At 42.6% G+C, this 19,362-nt stretch overlaps 1 protein-coding gene across 3 annotated transcripts in view; it reads left to right on the plus strand.

Moving 5' to 3' along the window:
• Positions 1 to 588: 588 nt before the first annotated feature.
• Positions 589 to 19,362, plus strand: part of aff2 (AF4/FMR2 family, member 2) — a 455,862-nt gene continuing 437,088 nt past the window's right edge. For all 3 annotated transcript variants that reach the window (XM_068047115.1, XM_068047112.1, XM_068047113.1), the window contains exon 1: positions 589 to 784. Coding sequence is in view for 2 of the 3 variants with exons in the window: in XM_068047112.1 (XP_067903213.1) it covers positions 732 to 784 (53 nt within the window). In the remaining variant the exon portion in view is untranslated. The remainder of the gene's footprint in view (positions 785 to 19,362) is intronic.

Raw genomic sequence — 19,362 nt, forward strand, 5'->3', positions numbered from 1 at the left:
GTGACATTCATCCCTGGTGATCGTGGGCCAATGCACTCCAAGTGCCCCTTCTGGCTATTATTTCCTGCTAGCTCAATTCCAAGGTGGTTCAACATCCCCCCCCCCCCCCCACCCCCCACCACCACCATTGCGTGGGAAATTTTTAACTTGTCTGGAATTTGCCGAGTGTGAGTTGGCTGAGGTCTCACTTCTGCATTTATCCCTGCTCTCCTTGCACACTATCGAATGTTGTGTTCTGCATTTGTAACACCTAACCTTCAAACAAGTGTCCAGCTTGGGAACATGGGGAGGGGGATGAGGGGTTGAGCAGAGAGCCCATTGATACATCCCCAGTGTGGAAATACAAGTCAGGAAGAGCATGATTGATAAAAATGCAGGTGGGAGAACATATGCAGTGCCCACATCTCCCACAAACAGCTGTTCCTGCCAGGAGTGGCGTTTCGCTGCTATTTCTCATTTTGTATTTTTTTTTTGAATGTGCCAGATCCTGAGCTGATAGTGTACTGGCTCCATGTCATGGCTTCTTGCTGTCTGTAGCTCCACCCCACTCTGTGTGATGTTGAGCCTGCCTTGCACAGCTAAGGAAGGCTGAGCCAGCCAGCATTCTCTCACTGTGAGAGCCAGCCAGCACGTACAGTACGGTTACAGTTAACAGAACAATCGCCGTATGTTCTGTCAAGCTCATTGCTGTCAGGGACACTAGTTCCAGGGATCTGAACAGCAGAATTGCGATGGACCTTTTCGAGTTTGACTTCTTCAGAGACTGGGAATTGGAGCAATCGTGGTAGGTCTGTGTGTCTGTGTGTGTGTTTTAAGCCTTTGTTATGAATAAGGTTGCTTCATGCTTTAATTCAAGCCTTTCGCACAGGCTTCACTGCTGTTGGTGCCTGCCTCAGTTGCTATCATTGTGAAACCCTGCTATACTGCAGCCTTTTTTTTTTGTCATACAGCTAACACGCTGGCGTCAGTATGAGTCTATATTTTGCCACACTGATTTTTGCTGGAAGGTTTGCTTTGTGTTGTGTTTTATTTTCAGCAAGAGCTTTGTGTATATAACGCACCAGAGACACCTAGTGCCCCCTTGGCACTGACAGACTTAAGTTTGTAGCTGGATATCTCTGAGTGGAAAGTGAATGGATGTTTCCAATTAACAGAGGGTGACTGCTCGGCTTTTGAGGTCACCATCCGATATATATATATATATATATAAATATTATAAAGGAAATCTTAGACGGCTTAAAGCTATACCCTTAGAGTACAAATTATAAATTTGCAATGGCTTGATCAGTCAAGATGAATGCTTAAATAATGATAGTTGGGGATGCTTTAAAACTTTCAGCACACACGGAATTGTTCTTTTTCCCATTCGGAGAAAGCTGTCTTGTAATTTTTAGAGTGAGACTAATGCCTCGGTGCGTCGTGGTAAAAACATTCATGTTTATTCACATATCTACAATATTTTCATGTCATATTTCCAGTGCTGCTAATCTGCATTGAAAGAATGACTGGGTCTACGGACCATGTTGACTCGAAGGACTTGCCCTGAAATAAAGATTATAGCTTATTATTGGGGTGATGGAGTTCAACAGTTGATGCTCCAGGCCTCAGAGGGCTAATTGTCGAATTTATTTAACCTACCAATTTCCAGGCTTGGTTTGGAGTGTGGAGAACATGGAATCCTGCAGAGCAAACCGCTCGCTCTGAAATGGGCCAGTGTGAATCTATTGAGAAAAATGTTGGTTTGACCAGATTTATGCACATCTTGAGTGAACTGTCCCTTTAAGACAAATGGTGGCATATGGGCATTGAACGATGCTCGGTTGACTTCGGTCCTTCTGAGCATGCTCTGCGCGAGCATGGCTTGTGTGGAGCATGAATGCCAGTATAGACCCATTGGGCCGAATGGCCCATTTCCATGCTGTAACATTCTATGTAAACATATCTTGAGGATTGTGCCATAATAGCACCTTTTAGTAGGTGTTGCCTGGGTAATTGCTCTTTTAATACTATTCTATTGATACTCACTCGTGCTCTTTTGTTAGGATATTGCCTCTGATTTTGTTTAGGGTGGTTTTATAGGCATGTGCCCATTATCACTGGTGGTCTAGTAAAGTGTGTTTGCCTGTGTCCTAGCAGTCAAGTGGTAGTTATTCAGATTCCACAGGTAAATAATGAACATTTATTTGATCTTTGATAGTCTAGTAGCAGTATATGCCAAATCCTTGTTGACCCAGTGACATTGTATGCTGGTGCTCGAGTGGCCTATAACTAGAGTGTGTTGGATATATTTTGGCTCAGTGATGACAGGTCCCAATCTCTTGTGGGCTCTTGATTGGGCGCCTGATTCCTGTCAGTTTGTTGTCTGTAAATGTCTGATTTGTGATGGACTAGTAGTCCTGTGTGGCTGATTTTTGTGTTTGCTTAGCTGTAATGTTGGTGCTGTGTTTGTTGGTCTTGTCTCAGTATGCCCACTCCATATTGGCTGGGTTGTGGTTTAAATGCAAACCTTCATGATCTTGTGTCAAGTACATATCCAATCCCTATTGTCCTAGTGACATTAGGTATCTGACCTATGCTGATCTAATGGTGAGTATGAACTTGGCCGTGATGTAAGGTGGGGTGAGTGAGTTGGGAGGGGTGGGTTAAGAATGCATCTGCCCCTCCTGACCATCTGATTATGGTATGCAATGGAATTTGTGATCTATTGAGGGGATTGGTGAGTAGCTTAAATGGTTAGTGTGCCAAAGGATTTCCATGGTTTTGAAATTCATATTGGTACAAGATTGATAAAATCAGAATGTCAGGCTCTCTTTAAGTCTGCATGCATTTGTAAACCCACTCCCAATGAATAGTACAACAGAGATGAGCTATCTCAGAGACAGTGATGATTTACAAACAAATATGCATGTACGTGGGCTTAATTTCATCCAACATCATATGAAAAAGCTTTGCATTAAGGAGGCTTTATAAGGTTGAGTCAACTTTCTGTTCCGAGAGTTTATATGTCTAGATGATTCACAGGGGACCTGTGTTTTAAAATCAATAACCTTTGCCCCAGCGCACACATGATCAGTTAATGGTTACCTTATTCTTAAAACAAAATAATATTCAGTGGAATGTTTCACAGTCGTCATTCATCAGGAAATCGCAGCCGTTCTGTGTGTCTTGTGAGAGTATTTGTAACAGTATAGGTCGGTTTGTGTCTCAGATTTAATATAAATCCCTTTTTGGCAAATCAGTGTTAAGAGAAGAGATTTACAGAACTTGTACGCAACTTTAATAAGATTGTATCTGGTACAGCTGTTGCACATGAACGTAAGGTCTGACCTGGAACAGTTCACCTTTGTTGAGAATATATGATCCCCCCTAGAATGTCAAATTGTGTTGAAAATTCATTTGATCTGATGGTGTGGCATGCATTTAAGACTCAACAAAAGTACAGCCCGGGTTTTTATTTTAATGGGGAATGAATCCTGTCTCAGAGAGGGCCTGCTCACAGTCCTTGGCTTCTGCAAATATAGACCTTTGAACTTTCTACTTATAAATCATGGTGGAGTCTTTGACATTTTTGCACATGGGTGTTCATGCTGTCACTGATGTTTGCCTGAGATTGGAATACAGCAACAAAACAAAATCCAAACAGCAGCAGCAGACTTTACAACTTCAAACAGAGGGATTGTGTTAATGTTCAACTACGCAGATTGCTTACGAGATCAATTATTAATCATTGGATTAATTCCTGCACTTGTTATTTATCGTGGCTGCTGCTTCTATCTTCTGTCTATTAATCTGTAGTATTTTGACTCAGTTGATTCTGTTTCAATGATATCTGACATGTATCTTAAAGCTCTAGCTGAGCAACAATCCTACAAACAGGTGTCACTGTCTTGTGGAATAAGATATACCGTAAAATTTGTGTGGAAAGTAGACAATGCATTATGCTTTATATATACAAACATATGTTTGCATGAGTGTGTACATATACACATATACACACACACATTTGTATACACATATATAGAGAGCAACAATTACAATTACTTTATGATTAACCAAGCAGTAATGAATCATCCCCACTTTATGTATTGGATTTGATGTTATTCACAGTGGGGATATGTCGTGTCAGTTACCTGATGCAACCTAAAGCACAGGACATTTTGAAACTATATTGGCAGTGTACTGCCATTTACACTTTGAGACGGTGAGGATTTTACACTATATGGTGTTCCTGCTGCCTTTCTGTTTTATGAGATCCCAAGGGTTTCATCCAAGTGGTGCACTTAAAACCCGAGTGATGGGGTTATTTTGCTTCAACAATATGCCATCGATTGCCTCTTTGAAATGATTTTAAATATACAAATGCCTATAAGAACACGATGGAACAATGGTCCTTAAAGGGACACATTTTTTACAAAAATGTTTGGGAATCAGTTTTCTGTTTGTTTGCAAATCATGTTCTGATTTGTTGTTGTGATCTGGAATGTGCTGGCTGAAAGGGGGCGTGAAAGCAGATCCAATAGCAACTTTCAAAAAGGAAATGGATATGTACTTGAAAAGGAAAAATTTGTAGGGCAATGAGGAAAGAGTAGCAGGGTATGGGACTGATTGGATAGCTCTTTCAAAGAGCCAGTGCAAGCACAATGAGCCAAATGGCTACCTTCTGTGATCATTCTATAATTCTGTTAAAGTGAAGCGTTCTGGCATGATGCAGTGATAAAAATGATAAATGGGAATTGGAGCAGCCCATTCACCCTGCCATTTCTGTTGGGCTTGGCAGCTCAATCTTCTTGGCTCCTCTAGGATAAATTCACCAGCCCCGTTCTCTCGGATAGAACCATGTTGGAATGAGATGTGGATCAGATAGAGTCATAGAGAGATACAGCACTGAAACAGGCCCTTCAGCCCACTGAGTCTGTGCTGACCATCAACCACCCATTTATACTAATCCTACATTAATCCCATATTCCTTACCACATCCCCACAATTCTCCTACCACCTACCTACACTAGGGGCAATTTACAATGGCCAATTTACCTATCAACCTGCAAGTCTTTGGCTGTGGGAGGAAACTGGAGCACCCGATGGAAACCCACGCGGTCACAGGGAGAACTTGCAAACTCCGCACAGGCAGTGCCCAGAATCAAACCTGGGTTGCTGGAGCTGTGAGGCTGTGGTGCTAATCACTGCGCCACTGTGCTGCCCTGAGTTGGGCACTGTTGGGCCTTTGTTGCCTTTGACTGGGCCTCCGAGCAGCGGGCGTGGGATCAATGGAGGGACTCAGCCGGGTCTTGTTCAAAACAAAAAATCAGCAAACATATTTGATGAATATATCACCATTTTAAGGGTTTGGGACTTTGGAATGAGATAAAGGAACTGTCCCTTTAACAGGCATATGTGAGATCCATTTTTATTTCTGCTCCTAATATAGACAATGGCAGGTTTTAATACGTGTGATATCGCCTCATTTCATCGAATGAAGCACATCAACAAGTCAATGATATGCTACAATTTGGCTGCTGTCAAAACATATGATTCAATACCCGTTGTCATTGACCCTCTTGATTCTTGGCCTCTGCAGAGATCAACATGGACAATGCTAGCACAGAGAGATAGAGCACTAAAACAGGCCCTTCAGCCCACTGAGCCTGTGCTGACCATCAACCACTCATTTATACCAATCCTACATTAATCCCATACCACATCCCCACCTTCCCTCAATTCTCATACCACCTATCTACACTAGGTGGCAATTTACAATCGCCAATTACCTATCTACCTGCAAGTCTTTGGCTGTGGGAGGAAACCAGAGCACCTGGTAAAAACCCACATGATCACAGGGAGAGCTTGCAAACTCCACATGGGCAGGACCGAACCTGGGTCGCTGGAGCTATGAGGCTGTGATGCTAACTGCTGCGCCATTGTGCCACCCATGGTAAGCATAGCAAACAAAATCTATAACAACAGCATCTTGCATTTATATAGTGCCTTTAACATACTGAAACATTCCGAGGCATATTTCACTGCAGTATTATCAGACAAAATTTGACCCTAAGCCATATTAGGAGATAATCAGAACAGGTGACCAAAGGTCTGGTCAAAGAGATAGGTTTTAAGGAGCGTCTTAAAGGAGGAGAAGTTGAGAGGTTTAGGGAGGGAAATCCAGGGGAGATGGTGACGAAGTGGTATGACTGAAAGAGTAATCCAGAGGCCCAGGCGAATGGCCTGGGGAGATGGGTTCAAATCCCACCACGGCAGCTGGTAGAGTTTAAATTCAATTAATTAATAAAAATCTGGAATTGATAGTTACTCTCAGTGATGGTGACCACAAAGCTACCATTGATTATCGTAAAACCCCATCTGGTTCACTAATGCCCTTCAGGGAAGAAAATTTTCTGCTCTTACCTCGTCTGGCCGACATGTGACTCCAGACCGACAGCAATGTGGTTGACCCTTAACTGCCCTCTGAAATGGCCTAGCAAGCCACTCAGTTGTCAAGGGCAGTTAGGGATTTGGCAACAAATGCTGGCCTTTCCAGTGATGCCCACATTGCCTTGAAAGAATAAAAAAAAATCTTAGGGCCTTGGCAGCCGAAGACATTGTGAGCAATGCCACAGGAGGTCTTCTGAAGAAAAACAAGGAGGTTTAATGTGAGAAAGTCTAGAACATTCCAGAATGTTTCCAAGGGCACAAATACATTTCAAAATAATATTGATGAATCACTGAGACTCACCTCCCAACACTGGAAATTACAATCTGCATTGTCCTCATTTGTGAATGCTGAACAGTGTCTAGACTATTTTACCTCATATCTTCTTGCCTGGGTTAGGGTAGCAGTGGAATGTTTTTAGTACATGGGCATTAAATGCTTGAGCCAGCTAGGGTAATCTGTATCTCCATGTTCCTGTAAGCCGTTGCCCAGTTTGTAGCACTCTCACTGCTGGATTTGAAGGCAAGTCTCATTCTGGAGACTGCTGCACTATCGGAGGGACTGTTTTTTGTACGAGATGTTAAACCAAGGTCTTGTCTGCCCTTTCAGGGGGATGTAAAAGATCCCACCACCACCATTTTGAAAAGGATCAGGGGACTCCTGGCCAATATTTATCCCTCAACCCACATTGCTAAAAAACAGATGATTGGGCTATTAACACATTGCAGTTGGTGGGATCTTGCTGTATGTAAATTAGCTGTTGCATTTCCTACATTACAACACGACTACACTTCAAAAAAGTTCCTCATTCACTCTGAAGTGCTTGGGGACACCTTGTGGTGATGAAGGGTGCGCCTTCCAGCTCAGTGGCGACTATACTATTTAACATCTGGCTGCAGGATTTGCATTCTGCACAGAATTGCACCGTGGCTAAAAATTGATGAAGAGGAGGGATTAGCAAGGCAGGCTGTAATTAAAGTTGATAAGTCACCAGGACCAGATCAGATGCATCCAAGGATACTGAGGGAAGTAAGGGTGGAAATTGCGGAGGCACTGGCCATAATCTTCCAATCCTCCTTAGATACAGGGGTGGTGCCAGAGGTCTGCAGAAGTGCAAATATTACACCCTTATTCAAAAAAGGATGTAAGGATAAACCCAGAAACTACAGGCCTGTCAGCTTAACCTCGGTGGTGGGAAAGCTTTTAGAAATGATAATCCAGGAAAAAATTAATAGCCACTTAGACAAATGTGGATTAATTAAGGAAAACCAGCATGGATTTGTTAATGGAAAATCATATTTAACTAATTTGATTGATTCGATAAAGCAACAGAGAGGGTTGATGAGGGTAATGCAGTTGATGTGATACACATGGACGTCCAAACAGCATTTGATAAAGTGCCACATAACAGACTTGTCAGCCCATGGAGTAAAAGGGAGGGTAACAGCATGGATATGAAGTTGGCTAAATTAGAATTAGAATTAGAACATTACAGCGCAGTACAGGCCCTTCGGCCCTCGATGTTGCGCCGACCTGTGAAACCATCTGACCTACACTAAGTGACAGGAAACAGAGAATAGTGGTGAATGGTTGTTTTTCGGACTGGAGGGAGGTATATTGTGGGGTTCCACAGAGGTCAGAATTAGAAACACTGCTTTTCTGCAACACTGCAATTTCAAAATTTGCAGATGACACATAACTTGGAAGTATGATGAACCGTGAGGAGGATAGTGATAAACTTCAAGAGAACATAGATAGGCTGGTGGAATGGGCAGACACATGGCAGATGAAGTTAATGCAGAGAAGTGTGAAGTGTTTAGTTTAGTTTAGTTTAGTTTAGAGATACAGCACTGAAACAGGCCCTTTGGCCCACCGAGTCTGTGCCGACCATCAACCACCCATTTATACTAATCCTACACTAATCCCATATTCCTACCACATCCCCACCTGTCCCTATATTTCCCGACCACCTACCTATACTAGGGGCAATTTATAATGGCCAATTAATCTATCAACCTGCAAGTCTTTGGCTTGTGGGAGGAAACCGGAGCCACCCGGAGGAAACCCACGCAGACACAGGGAGAACTTGCAAACTCCACACAGGCAGTACCCAGAATTGAACCCGGGTCGCTGGAGCTGTGAGGCTGCAGTGCTAACCACTGCGCCACTGTGCATTTTTTTGTATGAAGAATGAGGAGGGGCAATATAAAATAAAGGATACAATTCTAAAAGGGATGCAGGAAACTGTGGTGGAGGCGGATTCAATGATGGCTTTCAAACAGGAATTGGATAATTATCTAAATAGAAAAAATTGAGATCTGGCACGAACATGATGGGCTGAATGGCCTCCTTCTGTGCTGTAACTGTTCTACTACTCTATGAGTGTTTGAGTACTGACAACAATTGTGAACATAAAGATAGCCCAATAACCTCTGCGCTTTGCACCACAACCTTCCTGTGTGGGAAGGAGTCATTGTTAGGATGCAGAGTTTGGGCAACTGTGGTTTTCTCATCCTGCTGTCAGTTAGACACACGTTTTAATCAGTTGATTTCACACATGATTTTTTATTTTTATTTTGGACAGTTGAGAGGGAAATTCATTGTGACATTGAGGTGGTGGTGGGGGGGAGTTGGGGGGGGAATTGTGGGGTGGGAGGAGCGGTGGTGAATGGTGTGGTGGTGTGTTACAACAATTAGTTCTCGTTGAATGCAGCCAAGGTTACAGAAAGAGGAATTGGAACTGGTGTTGAATTGGTCATCTGATAGATGCAAATTTCAGCAAATTAGTTGAGGACAACACGTCACAAAACCAAAACTGATTCTACAATTAAAAGCAATCCCGTATCTGCAGAAATGTTGCAACAATTCCCCCTTTAATCAAACACTTACTGTTTTAATCGGGACTCCTATATTTGGAGCTCTGTGGATGTAAGTAGCATATTTCAATCTTTCTTTGGATCATTACATCATAGATTCTTTATTGCAATACCTTAACTGTTCTAAATCGATGACCCCCTGTCTAACTTCGGGCTTGGATCTGGCCTACTGTCTATTTATAAGCTTGGCATATTTGTTACTAATATTGCCACTGACTTGAAGCTGTTAGGTTTCGGGTGACAGGTGCTGGCCAAGACCATCATATTCCCACAGAGTGCACGCAACCCGTTCAGTGAAGAACAGGAGGACTCAACCTGTCAGATTAAAAAAAGGTACAGGATCGACATCCCAGGGTGAAAGGGCAGAGTTGTGCCTTGGGTTTGCAGCAAAACAGGCAGGAAATTCTGCTTCAGCCAGCAGCACGAATGGAGCTCTGAGCGCACAGAATACTGTCCTTGCAGCAGCACAGAGGTTTATGTAGCTGTAGTGAATGAGAAGGATGATGGGGATAGTATTTGCGAAGCACTTTGCCTTGCATTTCCATGCAATGAAAAATGAAGTGTGCACAGCAGCACCATTAGAGCATACCCAATACTTCAGAACATAGCAGCAATTCTTAGTGTTCATTGCACATGGAATTACAAAGCAAAGAAACAGGCCATTCAATCCAGCTGGTCTATGTCAGTGTTTATGCTCCACATGAGCCTATTAATCTAACCCTATCAACATATCCTTCTATTCCTTTCTCCCTCATGTGTTTATCTAGCATCCCTTTAAACGCATCTTTACTATTTGCCTCAACTACTCCATCTGGTAGCGATTTCCACATTCTAACCACTTGCTGAGTAAAGAAGTTTCTCCTGATTTTCCTATTGGATTCATTAGTTTTACTTATTCTGTATTTATGGCCCCTAATTTTGGTCTCCCCCACAAGTGAAAACATCTTCTCTACATCTACCCTATCAAACCCTTTCATAATCTTAATGTCCTCGTTCAGATCACCCCTCAGTCTTTTCTTTTTCAGAGAAAAGAGCCCCAGCCTGTTCAGTCTTTCCTGATAGGTATAACCTCTCAGTGCTTGTATCATCCTTGTCAATCTGTTCTGCACCCTCTCCAATGCCTCTATTTGGATTGCAGACCTACGAAACTAGGCATTCACCAGTGCACATGACACTTGTAAGGAAGCAAAGATAGGCAGGGGGCAGTTGCACAGAGTCTCTTTTCCTTGCTGTCTTCCCATTCGAAGATAATAACCAGTTATCATTTCGAGTGCTTGCAAGGTGAATTATTTTCCAGAGAGAAATCACAGAATCACACCACACAGAAGGAAGCTATTTGACCCATCATGTCCATGCTGGCCTTTTGAAAGAGTTTTCCAATAGTCTTTATCTGGTACCCATTTTGAAAGTTACTGTTTAATCTGCTTCCACTGCCCTTTCAGGCAGTGCATTCCCGATCACAACAACTCGCAGCATAAAATGCCTTTCCCTCATGTCGCCTCTGGTTCTTTTGCCATTCACGTTAAATCTGTATCCTTTAGTTACTGACAGGTCCACCAGTGGAAACAATTTCTCCTTATTTACTCTATCAAAACCCTTCATGATTTTGAACGCCTCAATTAAATTTCCTGTTAACCTTCTGTGTTCTGGGTAGAACAACCCCAGCCTCCTGGACCCTCCGCATAATTGAAGTTCTGCATCCATGGTACCATTCTAATAAATCTCCTTTCCATGGTCTTGACACCCTTCGGAAAGTGGATAGGTTGTGGAAAGACGGAGGTGATGACGAATTTCAATTGCAGGAGTTGTGGTCAGGTATTTCACATGAAATCATATAACTACAGCATATAACCCTTGGCCTTTCTTCTCATGTATTACTTGCAGGCTTTGTGGAGAGGATGGTGGAGTGGGACTAGTGGATAGCTCATTCAAAGTGCCAGCACAGGCACGATGGGCCAAAGGTTCCCCTTCTGCAATGTATGATTGTACGCTGTTTGAATTCTGCGGCTGAATTCGAAATCAGAACGTCAAGATCTCTGAGTGAACGCAGCCTGAAATATAGACATATTATTGAGACAAGAGAATTTTCATTTTAAATTACACCTTTCATGACCTCAGCACATCAAGGTACCTTTGAAGTGTAATCACTGTTGCAATGTTGTGCCATGCAGCAGCTGAATTATGCACCACAAATAAGTTGCATTGCTTGAGGGATAAACATTGGGAGAACTCCCATGCTTTTTTTTTTAAATGGTGCCGCAGGATCTCTAATGCCCAGTTGAGAGGGTAGATAGGGTCTCGGTTTTATTTTTGATCCGATACACAGGACCTCCAGCAGTGCAACACTCCCTCAGTATCACACTGGATTATATGTTCAGATTTCTGGAGTGGGGTTTGAACAAACAACCATCTGAACTAGAGATGAACGTGCTATCCACTGAACCATGGCTGACACTTACATTGGTTTAAACATTGATTTACATGGGGTTGACAAGGCTCTGAAGTTGTTACTTAAAAAGCCCACAATAGCGAGAACATTGGACAATCCTGTCTTAATTGCTTGAATTCTTAACAGTCTCCCTGCGGCATCGTAAAGTACCTTTCCCTAGAGTTACCAGGATGATGCCTCCTTGATCCCTGTGACAGGATGAGGAGCAAAACATAGCTTATAAATTGGGAAAAGAAATGCAGGCATGAGAGCCATGGACATCACGGTGTACTGACACGCACAGATAAATGCCAGTCCTTTCTTTCTAAAAGGGCTATGATTGAAGTCGGCCCATGTTTCTGCCACAGAGTTGATCAGAGGTGTGCTATTGCAATGGGACATTTCATAAATCGTAGCACCTTTGATTGAAGTGTCATCGAGATTTATCTGGATCTGCCTTGCACTGAGTTGTTGAGATGAGGTGCTGCTACGTTAACCAGTACCAGCATTGCTTCTTGTCACTTTATTTATTTAGATAAGACCCCTTCTTAACTGTGTGAACCTTTCTAGTGAGAACATGTGCTGAGCCGAACGCCAGTGAATTGTAACCCCATCATGAGAAGAGCAGCTAACAGTTGACACTGTGTAACTCTTATCTACAGAGTAATTGCTGTAGGTCTGGTAATTATCATCTGAATTAAGTTTGAGTTATGGCCTGAGCTAGTTGACGTTAACCAGGTTAGAATTTTCTGTAACCTAGTTGATAACTCACATACCTCACTTGCATTCAGCTCCCATCAGCATCACCTAGGTGAACTGAATTGAATATTTTGTCCTGGACAGTATTAAGTTCCAGCCTTATGCATAACGCAGTGATTTTTCCATCTCCCTTTGGGGCACCAAGTGACAGGAGTTCCTCCAGGGTAACTTTACACCAGCCTTAATGCGACTTCCTTGGTCTTACATCTGTTTATAATTTAACCTCAAAGGCTGAACTTTTTTTTAAAACTCCATGCTGAATTGCAACTGCATCATTTACACATACAATTGTAATGAGAGTATTGGGTAAATGGGGAGATTTCAGATTTCCCCCTAAGGCCTGCTTCCTATCACAATGTGCCCCCACTGTTGACAAGGCAAGTAGGCCTTAGGTCATTGGGGTTCTTCACAGTTTGCCTTCAGTTTCTTAAACTCATTCTTGGGATGTGGGAATTGTTGACAATGCCGGCTTTTATTGCCCCTGTCTATTTCTAAAATTCATTTACAGGTTGTAGGCATCACTGGCCAGGCCAGCATTTATTGCCCATCCCTAATTGCCCTTGAGATGGAAATGGTGAGCCACCTTCTTGAATACAACTGAGTAGCTTGCTAGCCTATTTCAGCGGGCAGTTAAGATTCATCTATGTTACTGTGGCACCTCAGTCCTCAGCCTCCTACACTGTTCCAATGAAGGCCAATGTAAGCTCAAGGACCAGCACCACCTCATCTTTGGATTTGGCACTTTACAGCTTTCTGGACTCAACGTTGAGTTCAATAATTTCAGATCATTACCACTGCCCCCATATCTTCAGAAGCAGCTGCTGTTGATGATTTTCCTACTTACGTCTCCTCTAGACACATCTTTTGTTTCTTTGCTTTGCCTATTACCATCTCCGTTTGCCTTGCACCATCGTCCCTTTTGTCATTTATCTCTCCTGCCTTCCACCCTATCACAGACCATCCCCTCTGCTCTTTTCTCCCATCCCCCTTTCCTTGCCTCTGGCTCTAACTTTTACCAGTTCTGACGAAAGGTCATCGACCTGAAATGTTAACACTGTTTCTCTCTTTGCAGATGCTGTCAGACTTTGAGTATTTTCAGCATTTTCTTTTTTTATTTCACATAAAGGTCTGGAGTCACATGTAGGCCAGACTGGGTAACGATGACAAATTTCCTTCCCTAAAGGGCAGTAGGGAACCAGGTGAGTTTTTAACAACAGTCTAGTAGTTTCAAGGTCACCATTACTGATACTAGTTTATTTTTAAAATTCCAGATTTTATTTCATTAATTGAATGTTAAATTCCTCAGCTGCTGTTTGAGCTCATGGCTCCAGGCCTTTGGATTACTACTCCAGTAACATGACCACTATATTACCATACCTCTTTTCAGCAGCTGGCAGTGGGCCTTTTTCCTGGGCTGCTGCAGTCCATGTGGTGTCAGTACACCCACAATGCTATTAGGTAGGGAGTTCCAGCATTTTGACCCTGCGATGAGGAAGGAACGGTTGATATATGTCCAAGTTGGAATGGTGTATGATTTGGAGAAGAACCTGGTGGTGATGGTGTTCCCGTGCTCCTATTACCCTTGTCCTTCTTGGTTGGCTCGTAAAAGTTTCACTTCCTTGGTGTATCAAAGATCCAGTTATGGTTTCCTCTTGACACAAATGTGCCGCTGTTGTACCAGATGCTTTGCCGACTTCTCTGTCAACCTTTTTCACGCAGAACGTGTCAACGGCATCCTATAAGGGGACGGATGAGGCTCACCTTTGAGCTTCCAACCCTTCTGTTTGAGAATCTGATATGCAACCACTTGAGTAACAGAGGACTTTCAAAGAGGCTGGTTTCCATTAGTATGGGAGTTTGATAGGTTAGACGGGGAGAAGATGTTTCCACCTGTGGGGAGACCAAAACCATGGGCCATAAATATAAGATGGCCATTAATAAATCCAATAGGGAATTCAGGAGAAACCTCTTTACTCAGAGAGTGGTGAGAAGTCACTGCCAAAGGAAATAGTTAAGATGAATAGCACAGACGCATTTAAGAGGAGGCTAAATAAACACATGAGGGAGAAAGGAATAGAAGGTAATTCTGATAAGTTTAAATAAAGTAAGGTGAGGGGAGGCCATTATGGAACATAAACACTTGCATAGAATAGTTGGGCTGTGCTGTAAATTCTATGTAATTCAATGTAAAAACACGTACTGCTTTGCTGCACTATCATTCATTGTCGTATTGTGAGAATAGGCTTCAGTGCACTTAAAAATTGCATGTTCAGTTGTTTGGAGAACATTTGCGTCGAATTAGTGTTGTTTACTGCTGTGTAATTGCTCTGCGGGCCCTGGATTACTTGAGTTTAGGGAGATTTACTTTGTTAATCTTGTGATATTAAGACTGACTGTCCCAGTTTCTTAAGCAAAATATAGAAATAAATGGAGCATATGGTGGTTTTAACCAGTAAAACACCTTTCTTCATATCTAGATTATATTCAATAAATCATTTCCATTAGGAATAAAATATTCAGAGTAATTTCCATTTGAACTGCCCCAGCTGCAATCTCGAGTGGATCAACCACGCAGTGTAGAACCCACCCTATTTTGTTCCTTCAGAATAAATGGGGAAAAGATCAGGCAGACTGCCTCTTAATTGTCATACAAACAGCTTAAGTGTTATCAACATTAACATCAATATTATCAACAATCATTTCCAAGCTCAAACTATTTATCCTAGGAGGTGAAGAACTTATCCTTGAAATAAAAAGTCTTGAGAGTTTTAAAGCCTTGTAACCATATGTAAAATTCTACGAGTTCTCTCTCTCATTTTCCCTTTTCCTCCTTTGCCCCTTTCTCTTCTTTCTCCCCATTCTCTCCTTTCCCTCCATTTCCTTCCTTTTCCCCCTTGCCTCCTTTTCCACTTCCTTCCTTTTCCACCATCCCTCATTTCCCACTTTCCCATTACGCTCCATTTCCCTCATTTCCCCCTTTCCCTCCTTGCCCATTTCCCTCATTTCCCCCTTTCCCACTAAGCTTCATTTCCCTCTTTCCCTCATTTCCCCCTTTCCCTCCTTGTCCATTTCCTTCCTTTCCCCCTTTCCCACTAAGCTTCATTTCCCTCTTTCCCTCATTTCCCATTTTCCCACCTTTCCCACTTCCCTCCTTTCTTTCTTTCCATCCTTTTCCCCTCTCCCTCTTTACACCCTTTCCCTCATTTCCCACTTTTCCACTTACTTCACCTACACAAATTCCTGGGCAAACAGTAATTTTCTGAAGCTCGGAGGAAACAGCTGTAGAGAAAATTCAATAGCAACTTTCAAAACAGAATAGGATGTGTTCTCGAGAAAGGAAAACTTGCAGGAATCTGGGGAGAGAACAAGGGAGTCGGACAAACTGGGTGTATTTTTCAGCAAGCAAGGACAGGCATGACGGGCCAAATGTTTCCCCAGCAGAGCTATGTTTCCATGCAGAGTTTCTTCCTTCAGTTATTGTGATTCCCATCCTTCTATCTGTTTAGGCTTTTTAAAATTTATTTTGACAACAGTTGTGTGTGTATTCTTGATGGGAATGAATGACGAGGAGGTGGGGAAAGGCTCTGTGTGTTAAATAGTGTTTACAATCTGAAAGGTGGATATGGGTCTGTAGATTGTTGGAAACTAAAACTTTGTGAAGTTTCATCGGTCAATGGTTAGGAAGGGCTTAAAGATATTGCTTGACATGGATGAGGTCAAAATCCTGGAACTCCCTTCCTAACAGCACTGTGGGTGTACCCACCCCACATGACTGCAGCGGTTCAAGAAGGCAGCTCACCACCACCTTCTCAAGGGCAATGAGGGATGGGCAATAAATGCTGGCCTAGCCAGCGATGCCCACATCCCATGAACAAATAAGAAGAAGATAAACTCTAGACTGTAACCAAGGTAACAAAAAATTTAAAAAGAGAAAGGCTTGCATTTGTATAACTTTTCACAACTTCAGGGTATCCCAAAATGCTTTACAGCCAATAAAGAACTTTTGAAGTGTAGACACTTTTGTAATGTAGGCAACACAGCAGGCAATTTGCACACAGAAGCTCCCACAAACAACAATGTGATAATGACCACATAATTTGTTTTTTAGTATTGTTGATTGAGGGATAACTATTGACCAGGACATCGGGGAATGCTCTTCTTCAGAGTAGTGCCATAGGATCTTTTATGCCTACCTGAGAGAGCAGACGCGGCCTCAGTTTAACGTGTCGTCCAAAAGATGGCACGTCCTACAGTGCAGTACTCCCTCAATACTGCACTGAAGTTTCAAGCTCGATTTTCTTATGTGCTCAAGTCTCTGGAATGGGATTCTGAACTCTCAGCCTTCTGACTTAGAGGCGAGAGTGTACCTAAGTGTGCCATAGTTGACACTTCTAGTCGAGTCTGTGATGCATAGGTGTAAGAGGGCCATGTTTGAACTGTTGCTTCCATGCTATTACTGTCAATAAAAGCTCAGGAGAGAAAATTGTACAGCTTTGATGAAAGGGTCACAGAGCAATTCATTTTATACCAACTGGTTAGCTGGACATGAGGGCTGAATAGCCTGCCTTAAGAGATAGGTTGTACAGTGATAAACATTTATCTTGTCTGTTGTTTTTTGATTATAGTATATCAGGTACTGAATTGTTATAAGATTCATGGTCTATCGATTGAAGTTTTAAAAGGCACTGAGTTAAGAGAACCTGAGCGGGAATAACAAATAGTTATGTAAGATAAGGACATTGATGTTATAGGACAGGATTTGCTTTGTGTGTTTTAAATGCCTTCACTGCATTTGTTTTATCACTTCCGTTGTCTGCCATTTTAGTGGTGGTGTTAATCCATTTATTTTGAAATAGCATTTCAACAAATTCCTTTGTTAAGATAGAAGCAGAAGGAGCATCGTAATCAGAGTGCATTAAGTGTCTTATGAGCTAATGCCGCAAACAGTAATTTTATGACTTCTGTTTGTTTTGCTGGTGAAGGATAGAGTCCAGGGTAAACACTGGGCTCCTCTCAAGCACCACAGCGGTAGTTAACAGGAGCAGAAATGTAGAATTATAGGGATGTTTCCAATGTGGAATCAAAACCTGGACCTGTAACCTGAGTTGACTTTTTTATTTCAGTAATATAGTCATAATTAAATAGAAGTGCAAATGAAGGAGTAGGTTAACACAATTTCCTTTCACCTCTGGGATTTTAGTTCAAATTTTGCCCCAGGGGATGGGATAAAATCTCCTCTCTCAGCTGGTAATGCAGGCATGACGCAAAGTGAGCAGAGGTCTCTTTGCTCCATTTCTTCGTGTGTATGATAAAGAAAGCAAAAGCTTGCCCTTTTTTTAGCACCTTTCGCACCCTCAGGATCTTTGCAACTTTTTAAAGTGCTCTCACTAGTGTTATAGAGGTGTCAGCCTTGGCTCAGTGGGCAGCACTTTCCCTTGCGTCTGAGTCAATAGGTCCACTCCACAGACAAGCTGACACTTCAGTGCCAGTACTGAGGGAGTGCTGCACTGTCAGATGTGCTGTCTTTCAGATGACACATTAAATCGTCCAATCTCTCAGGTGGATGTGAAACTTTTCATGGCATTATTTGAAAAGAGCGGGGGAGTTCTCTCTGATGTCCAGGCCCAATATTTATCTCCCAGCCAACATCACTAAAACATGTATCTCGTTGCTGTTTCTGGGAGCTTGCAGTGATCAAATTGTTTGCAGCATTTCTGACATTCAACAGCGGCTACACTTCAAAAGTACTACATTGACTGTATAGTGGTTTGGGACATCCTGAGGTTGTAAACAGTACTGTATAAATGAGAGTCCTTCCCTTTCCTTTCTGCATATGCATCAGCCAATTTGTGCATAAGTGAATGAATGATCAGATAATGTGTTTTTTGCTGGTGTTGAATGTGGGAAGAAAGTTGTCCAGGACACTGGGAGAACACCCTGCTCTTCCTTGTATGGTGCCACGAGACCTTTAGTTCCCCCTGAGCAAGCAGACAGAGCCTCAGTTTAACATCTCATTCAAAAGACGCTCCTGTGACGTATGACTGAGCATAATTCTGCACAAAGTGCACTCACGTAACACTCTGCTTCAGAAAATGTCAGCGTGGTCGGTACAGGAAATGGAAAATTTCACATCCCTTAATATGTGGGTGTTTCTGTAAGCTTGGTGTTAAAGTACAGGGATATTTGTGTCTGGCCTGTACTCTGTGGTGCAGTGGGTGCTCACTCTCTATACATCTTCATGAGGAGTGGGACTAGTTCCGAACTGGGACAGAGATTGCATCATACAGAAGGTATAGATGGCACTTGGTCCATGTGATCTCCTGGCTCTTTCGATCACCTGAGGTGATTGGAGAGGAGCTTTCCAGAGTATTTGGTCCTTGATTCTTTCATAGAATGATAGAATAGTACAGAAGGAGGCCATTCGGCCCACTGAGTCAACAGCAGCTCTTTCAAAGAGCAATCCAGTTAGTCCCATTTCCCCAGCTCTTTCCCCATATCCCTGCAATTATTTCTCCTTCAAGTATTGATCTAATTCCCTTTTAAAGTTTATTACTGAATCAGTATCCACCACCCTATCAGGCAGTGCATTCCAAATCCTAACCACATGTTGCCTAATAAAGTTTTTCCTCATCGACTATCGGGTCTTTAACTGCCCGTCAATTTTGTATGTTTGAATGCACTCTGGGTGTCGTTGATGATATTGGGTGATCAAAGTGGAAAAATGTTCCATTCTGCAGCGTTGCCATCCCTGAGACAGGGAAAATGCTGGTGTGGTGGTAATGTCACTGGACTAGTAATCCAGAGGCCCAGGCTAATGCTCTGAGGACATGTGTTCAAATCCCACCATGGCAGCCAGTGGAGTTTTAGTTTAC

This window comes from Heterodontus francisci, chromosome 15 (genome assembly GCF_036365525.1).
Source record: "Heterodontus francisci isolate sHetFra1 chromosome 15, sHetFra1.hap1, whole genome shotgun sequence".
NCBI lineage: Eukaryota > Metazoa > Chordata > Chondrichthyes > Heterodontiformes > Heterodontidae > Heterodontus > Heterodontus francisci.